We start from the raw sequence: 8267 nt of genomic DNA, 5'->3' as shown, positions 1-8267 counted from the left end.
GGGCCTAATTAGCCAGAGGCAGGGCTGACTTGGAGATGAGGAAGCTTCTAGCAGCTTCTTACAGGAGCCACCCTGTGGCCCCTCCCCAGCTACCCAAATCTCACCCCACAAACCCAACCCAGCCAGGAAGTTTAATTCTGTCTGCCGCGGGGATCAGTTTGCTGTTAGCAGCCCACCCCCAGCCCACCCCCACCGTCAGGTTATCGGGGGCCCCAACTCCCCTTCATAAGGAGAAGTGGGATTCACCTGCAGGAGCTGTGCAGCGGTGGTGTCGGACCAATAGGTGGTGCCAGCACCCCAGGAACTGTCACACTCCTGACTTGGCGAATAAAATCCTTGGAACGGTCATGTGATGTCATTGTTTAGCCTTTGATACATAAAAAGTGTCTGATTCTTACCGTTTCATGCTAGTTGGCTGTAAAACTGGAACTCGCTCCACACTGGCAGTTGCCAGTCGTTGGTTGCCTGAAGCGTCGCCCGGTTGCTGTTTTCTACGTGTTCACTTTCGTGCCTGTGTTTTAAAAGCTTTAAAACGTTTTTTTTTTCCCTTCACACAATGTAGTAGCAGAGTAAGTTCCAACAAGTAGGAAGTGGAATATCCATGGATTAAGCTCCTTGCAGCTTAGACCTTGACCTGCTGTCAGCTGTGCCAGGTCTGTGTCGGGCGATGGCCTTACTTTTGTCCGTGCAGTCACACAAAGCCCTTCCCAGCATGTGTCCTTCCCCTTTCTACACCCGGTACACTGACACTTTCTCCAGCAAGGAGGATATGTTTTACTAAAAATACTTGCTTATGCATATAAATGGAAGATGAACTGAGACAGCAGAAGAGGTGTCAAACGTCAAATTGGAGATGATAGTTGGAATTTTATTTTTATCTTATTTAGACTAATCTATCATTAAGGGCAGTTTATTAAGTCAGGGTAGGTGTGTTTGGCCAGTTAATTTCTGGAAATTCAGTATTAAATAGGAAAGGTTGTGGTGTCGGGGTATGGTTTGTTTTAATGTGCTGGAGTGTGTTTGTGGATGGACAGAGCACTGTCCTCCCTTGCAAAGGAGTTTTAAAAGATACTCAGTGCTTATTCAGGAGTGAAAACATCAAATTAAACTGTTTATGCTGACAAAGGACAGAATTGGATTTCAGCAAACGGTGCAGGATTGTCTGATTGCTTGGCTTGTCTAGGAAAGCTTCTGGCCAAGACTTATAATGAAATGCATGCATAAAATTAAAGCACTTGAAGTCTGTAGTTCAGCTTTTGGAAACCGTAAGTATGTTCCAGCTGTCTCTGGTGGGTAAAGCTGGTCCCCTGGTACCTGTGTTGCTTCATATTCATAAATCAGTTCTTCATGCGCCAGCGACGTCGTCCTGCAGAGCCAGCAGTACCACTGCTGAGACTCGGCCCCTCAGCCAGGAACCCGGGTGAAAAATGATCCCGATCGATGGGGCTGTGGAGATCGCCGGATTTTTATCTAGAATGAACAGCAAATTGAATAACAATGAGCGCGTGTGAATAAGTGCCCTGTCAGGGAGCCCTGACACTGATGGATGAGGAGACGCTAAGTGTTGCTCTCTCAGGGCTCTGCGCATCCCCCGGTGTGGCAAGCAGAGGTAGCAAACAGGTCCGTGGTGATGAAATCAGACCGTGCTTAGCAAGAAGGAGGTGCCTTCAGTGAATGCTCTGCTGAAAAGATCCGGTTCATGCGGTTTAGAGAAGCGCCTGCAGTCGCACAGCGCAGCGGAAGCAAGCGTCCAGTGCTGGTTCTCTGCACCGACGTCCAGGCTCTCGGTCCGCCGGTGCTGCAGACGGGGGGGCGGAGGGGCTCACGTGCCGCAGGTGAACGTCTGCGTGACACCGGTATTTATCAAAACGGTTCACGTTGCTGTTGGCAAACAGCAGATGATGGGTTTGGTGCAGGAACGCAGGCGTTGGCATCTGTCTGTGTTTGTAAAAACAATGTGTTTACATCTGGTGCTGGTAAGAGTGAAACAGTTTAAGGCTGCAAAAACCTGTTCTCTCGGCGAATGCGTAGCTGTGCTGTCAGACTTGTGCTCAGGCACCTCTTGTGTGAACCCTCAGTGTGCTTATAGAACTACATTGAGGGTTTGTAAGCAGTAGAGAAAAACCCCCTGAGCTGAGGAAGCTTTGCCAGCTTTACTTCCTGCTCCGTTGGAACCTCCTCGGGAGCGTGGTTTGTAGAGGTCAATGTCTACGTGTAGGTTTAAGTAAGTTAAGACTCTTTCAACAGTTCTCTGAAAGCTTACGCCGCAGGACTGTCTGCATTTATCTACTGTCCACACTAAATTTAGAATTTATTTGCATCTTGGTAATACAGTGAGATAATTAACGGCAGGATTCCTTACGTAGAAGGGTTTCCTTGTTGTCACGGAAGGTTCCCCCTGCTCTCCCGCCCTGCCTTTGTCCTTTTTCTCTCTGCGTGCGGAGCTCCTGCCCGTAGGTTCCTTTGGGAACTCCTCTCCAGAAGGAGCTGGAGGAGTGGATCCAGTCTGGGCCGTGCAGGAGATCACTGCAGTGTTTGTTATCTATTGTTTCTATTGCTCAGAAGTTCTAAGACATTGAGACTACTCTTTCTTAGCTCAGTAACTTTAATGTAGGAGTTTCTGTCAGGTATTACCTTTCATTTTGTCAAAGAACCCTTATCCAGGGGTGAGGCTGTTCTCTGGTTTCCAGGCTTCCCGTTCTGCTTACGGTAGGTACACGTCATTGGAGTGCAGCAAGAACATGGCCTTAGCTTGTGCCCATGTCTCAGATTCGGTTTTCCCCCCTCGTTATAAATGTTCCTGTGCCATTCCACAGGGAGAATTATTTTATGGTTCAAGCCCAGTATTTGTTCTGGAACGCGCCTCATTTTGACCTTGTTTGAAGGATCAGTAAAATTCCTTCCATTTGTGACTTGTTCTGTGCTGTCAGCTGTTGGTATCAGTGGTCCGTTTCTGCTAGTAGTTGCGTAAAAATCTTCTTTATTCCCAGTTTCAGCATTTAAAGAACGGAGCCATGTATTGCTCCAAGGTGTAAATGAATAGTCATTGCCTGTAATACAAGTGCACACTTAGAGTGTCCTACTGCTTTTAGATGTGATGTATTTGGTACTGTAAAGGTAATGATCCTCAACCACAGCAATATTCTGTAACAGGAATATCTGTCATATTCATTGGGATTACCATGTTCATTGATTTGTGTCTGTAAATCTGCTGCTTCTACCCTTTAAATTTGATCTATAATTGGACCTCCTTAAATGGTGCAGATAAGGTAGTCTGTATTTTCTCAACAGTGTCACTGTCAGCTTCTCCTTTTTCATTATACATTCAGCAGACTTGATAAAATCAGCAGGACACCTCATTTGAAACTGTTTAATCGCTGCCTTTTTCTTTCACGAAACCATTGAGGTGGTCAAGCGATGTACACAAATCATTTTAAATAGGAAATATGGCTTTCTCTGTGACCCAGCTAAACAGATAGCAGTATGCAAAACAAGTTAAACAGTAATAAATGCCAAAAAAATCTTCTAATTGGAGTAAAAAATTGCAGGTAACTATTGGCTCCCCAAAAGTAGCGTGCTCTGAAATATGGTTAGGGCCGCAGACAGACGGGCGGTGTTCCCGAAGGCTCGCTCCTTCCGAGCAAAGCAGGCTCACGGTTTCGGACAGTACCCTACTGCTTTTTGTACTCGCTGGCGGCCCACACGTTTGCTACCCCCGCAGTGGCAGCGCTCTGGGGAGGGCTGGCCGCGGCTACCACTGTGCCCTTCGAGAAGGGTGATGTTAGACTCCTGTTTTCATGTCCCTCGTTTTGCCTCTTCAGCTCTTACTGTTCGGTTTAAAATAGCAGCGCAAAGTAAATGCATAATAAATGGTTCTGCAGCGGATCCGGGGAATAGCCTGGTGGCAGCTGCCCTGTTACCAGCTTGCTCGTCCCCGTGCGTAACGGCGGCTGTGCCAGGGCAGCTCGTCAAAGCGATCTCTTCGTTCTGAGCGCCTCGGTGTTAAGTGGCACAAACCCGCTAACGTGCCCGGGCACAGAAGTGGGACAGGAGCAGTGGAGGAGTAGGAATTACAAACTGTGGCATTCAGTTAACTCTCTTTTTCTAACCTAATTGTCATATCTCGGTGCTCAGAGCAGCAAAAAGGCTGTCAGAATGGGGCCGTGACAGCTCCGTGTACACCAGCGATACATTTAGGATGACATTAGGTGCTGGACGTGGAGGGTGAGCGCTTGGGAGGGTGTAGCAAGCCACGGTGGACTTCAATCTGGTTTGTGCTACCGGTACCTGTGACCTTGTTCTTCAAGTGTGCCGTATGTAAATACGCTGGCTAAGTGCGTGCCCTCGCTTTGTCACCGTAGGGTCTGGATCGTTGGCGGCTATGGCGGTATTCGAAGATAAATACAAACCGGACATGGAGGTAAGAGCTGGCGTTTTGTAAAGCTCGGTGTTTCTTCTCAGTAATTCTCGTGATCGTAAGAATTTAAGAGGTTTGAAGCTTTAAAAAAGTTAAATCTGCTCTGGTTTCCCTGCACTTAAAGTGTGCTTATGTCAGCTGACTGCAGAGCTGTGGATTGGTGGGTAAAATAAATACAGAGAAATAGCGTTTCTCGCGGGTTTACGCACGGGAAGACCTGTGTGATTCGAATGTGGGTGAAAGCGTTAAAAACCACACAACTTACTGGTTACGGTTGCCCTCAGGAACTGAACAGCCCTCGTGTGGTCAGCATGGCTGGTTTCTCCCACCACCCTTCTCTGCAAATACCGAGGGGAGAATGCGTGATGGGAACAGGGACAAAACCGGTGTAAAGGCGCTTGTGAAGCTGGTGTGCTCCCCAGTTGGCCGCGTACATTCAGAACCAGTAACTGCACTTCAGAGCTGATTGTCATAAGGTTTCAAAGGTTGGGGTTGTGTTTTGCTGATGGCCTGGATAAAAACAGAGACCTGTTTGGTTGTGCATTGCGGAGAGGCACTGGGGAGGGCTGGAATCTGGAGGGTCACCATTACCATCAGAAGTTACGCGGTTGTTCTTTGGGAGGGCGTGCGGCGCATTATTTCTGTGTTGTCTGGAGTATTTCCTTTCGTTGTTACACCACATTCAGCACCTCCTAACCTGAAGAGTGAAAAATCCAGTTACCTGCAGACCAAGTATTGATGAAAATAAACCCAAAACAGTTAAAGGGCTTTTTATGACCATGTTCTGTAAAATGGCTGGGTAATGTGGAGCCCCTGTAAACTACACTGATCTCTTCCAATTTCCTGTGAATGCTCCTTCTAGTTCTACTTGATTAATAATTGCACAGTGAAGGCAAAACTAGGAATTGAACACAGGATTGAAAATAGAACCCAGTAAGAATGACAGTTGCAGCCTGAAGCGCAGGTACGACAGATCTTACAGCTGTTCACCATCCCTGTGTCGCGCAGAAAAGGTCCTCGGATGGTCCTCGTACTGCAGCTGCTGTGGGGCATTCCCTCCCCTGCAGACGCTGGTGTCACTGCCGTGCATGCTCAGGTGGTCATCTCCAAGTCCACCGCGTTCCTCTGTGAAAATCAATTAACTGAATTTAAAATGGAAAGTGACGTGCCGTACCCTGCTGCATCTCCCAAAGAAATGTGATGTTTAATACCAGTTGATTTCCAAAAAGCAACTTGTTTGGAGAAGTTTTCCAGGAGTTGAACTGCTTAGGAGTTAGTAATAAGCAGTTTTCCAGTTATTCCTGGAACTGTCTCCTTTTCTGTCAGTGTATCTGGAGTAGCTGTGGGCATGCAACGTTCCGAAAACGCACTAAGATCAGGATTCCTGAGTTGCTGCAATGTTTTGGGCAATATCTGAAGACTCCGGACTTCTGGCCTCTGTATATTTAGAGAAGCTGTCGGCACGCTGGGAATATTTGTAGCAGGCACTGAGGTTTCTCCTGCAAGGAGCCTTACGCTGGGCGACAGATGGGAGAACCACCAGGCAGAGGTAGTCTCTCTGCTCTTTGTTTTCCTCGCCCCTCGTGCCGCTGTAAGAATGACAGAGTCTCCTTCCAGCCTCCTCTTGTGTGGCTGCGCGCTTGGCATGTGTGCTGTTCGTACTGGAAACGTGGACCACAAATCCTTGGAATCACCAGCTACAGCATAATGGTCAGCTTTCCGAGGCGCAGATGTCCGAGCTCTGCCGTGAAACGAAAATCTCTTCTTATCCTCAGCTGGTCCTCCAGCTCGTATTTGAAGTCCTTCTTTGTGGAAGAGCAACCAAAAAAGGCACCAGAAATTGGTAAATCTCCAACTTTTCCTGTTTGGAAAGGTCATCCTAATTGAATTGTCTTCGCAGACAAGCGTAAGTGGGTGCAGATATGTTGGAACGGGGTGCGGGAATGCAGCCTGGCCCTCGGTGCAGGTGGCTGTTAGGTCTTTGCCGTGGCGGGCGCTTCACCCCGCTCTGTTTGAACCTGATGTTCTGGTACAGCAGCGCAGTAATCGCGTTCACTGAACCAGCACAGGCTGAGGTGGTGAAGCTCAACCGTCCTCTGAAACCCTCCGCGTTGTCAGGCTGCCAGCTTAAAATGTTCCCCTTTTGGGTCAGCCGCGGTTTGCTTGCTTTTCCAGTGAAGGAACGCAGTGACAACCGAGATGTCTCTTGAAATGAAATCTGACGCACACTACTTATATTTTAAATAAAATTTTCTATGAAATGGCAATGATAAGCTCAAAATTCCCGGAGATTAATTTAGGAAAATGGGGAGAGGATTAGTATCTTTCTGTCAAGATCAATACTGCTTTCCTTTGCGCTAATTGTCAGAATATCTTGCTAGGGCTACTGGAGGGTAGTGGTGTGCTTCAAGACCATCACATCACAGAAAAATGATTCAAAGGCAAACTGTCCTGCACCCTCTGGTATCGACTTGCAAATTAGCATCTGGAATGTAATTAAACAAGCTTAATGAAAGTAGCAGCTGAATACTACTGGAAAAGACAATCAGCTTTTTCGCCTCTGATATATATTCTGTACTATTGAAGCTGATCACCAAACGCATCGTGTGAGCACAGTTAAAAAAAATTAGCATTTATTTGAAGAATAGGGACTGTTTTTCATTCTGTTACGCTTTTGGCATGCACTGGTGTCCCCTGAGAGCCGTGCCACAGCAGATAGTGCACAATATTTATAAATCTGTGACAGGCAATAATAGCAACTTGAAAAATTCTTTTGCTAGAATTTCAAGTTGAGAGCTGCCAAAAGCTGAGAGGATCAAATCTGCAGTGGCAGCTGCTGTGCCCTACAGTTAGAATTGTCGACTTTGAAGATGCTCAACTAAAAAAAAAAAAAAAAAAGACGACTCCAGGCTTAGCCAATTTTTGCAGGTTTCTGGAGCCCTGGCTCTCTGCCTTTTGAAGATGAGCTGCTGAAGCTTCTCCCACTGCCTGGGGCGTGCTAACACCAGCAGGATGTGTTTTTTTCCATAGACTTAGTGTGTCTTCAGATTTAAGTAGCACATGCTTTGTCAGTGCCAACTGTGATGGTCCTTTCCCTGGTTGCAATGCCGGGAGATGATCTTTACCCAACATCCTTCAGAGAAAGTGCTAAGATAGATGGTGACGTGCACGAGTACCACTTGTGCAGTCTGATTTATGGAGGCGTGTTTCATTATGAAGCAAGTGCTGGCCTCTAGAGGAACCATTATAGATCGCTGAAGATGTGAACACTTTCAGCCCTGAAGGCCTGTAGATGCTTCAAAAATGTAATGCCAAGCACCTAACTACTGTGAAACAATATTAATCTGTCATGTGGGCAGCCATAGATCTACTTTAAAAAACATAAGTGGAAGAACAGCACATCTAATAGAGTGTTTTGAGCTCGGATCTTTCATCACAGCCGATTTTTCTTGCGATAGTTTCAGTGGAGTAGCCACATGGCTTTTAAACCTTACAGTCAGATTTTGCAGATGTATTCGTGCCTCCCGGTGTTCAACAATGGTAAAGAAACTCTGAGTCAGTGGGTATGGAAACCATCGTGGTCTGGGAAAAAACTGCAGCATTCAGTGCTGGAATTCTGGGTTTATCTACTCTGTGGTTGCCGAGTTCCTAGGGAAGTTGAGTGGGGGCTATTAAATATTTTATTCTGGTATTTGACTTCTGTTTGAAAAGTAGAAGCTTTTTGTCTGTAGAATCCCTTGATGTACAGCGAGGCTGTGTTGTAGGCTTCAGTAGAAGGCACAGAAAGCAGAACTGTTGCAGGGAGAGGAGAGTAAACCTTTGGGTAAATGAGTGCAGGGGCATGGGATAG

The 8267-nt window shown here is 46.8% G+C and overlaps 1 protein-coding gene across 1 annotated transcript in view; it reads left to right on the top strand.

Moving 5' to 3' along the window:
• LOC104508269 (proteasome subunit beta type-7) overlaps positions 1-7270 on the top strand; it is a gene marked incomplete at its 5' end in the record, with an annotated part of 10223 nt that extends 2953 nt beyond the window's left edge. The window contains 2 exons of the mRNA XM_010149834.1: positions 4362-4420; positions 7214-7270. Coding sequence (XP_010148136.1) covers positions 4362-4420; positions 7214-7270 — 116 coding nt within the window. The remainder of the gene's footprint in view (positions 1-4361; positions 4421-7213) is intronic.
• Positions 7271-8267: the final 997 nt, after the last annotated feature.

Source organism: Eurypyga helias, unplaced genomic scaffold (assembly GCF_000690775.1).
Source record: "Eurypyga helias isolate BGI_N326 unplaced genomic scaffold, ASM69077v1 scaffold22924, whole genome shotgun sequence".
Classification (NCBI taxonomy): domain Eukaryota; kingdom Metazoa; phylum Chordata; class Aves; order Eurypygiformes; family Eurypygidae; genus Eurypyga; species Eurypyga helias.
The sequence above is the reverse complement of the archived record's forward strand: the minus strand, read 5'-3'. Positions and strand labels throughout refer to the sequence as shown.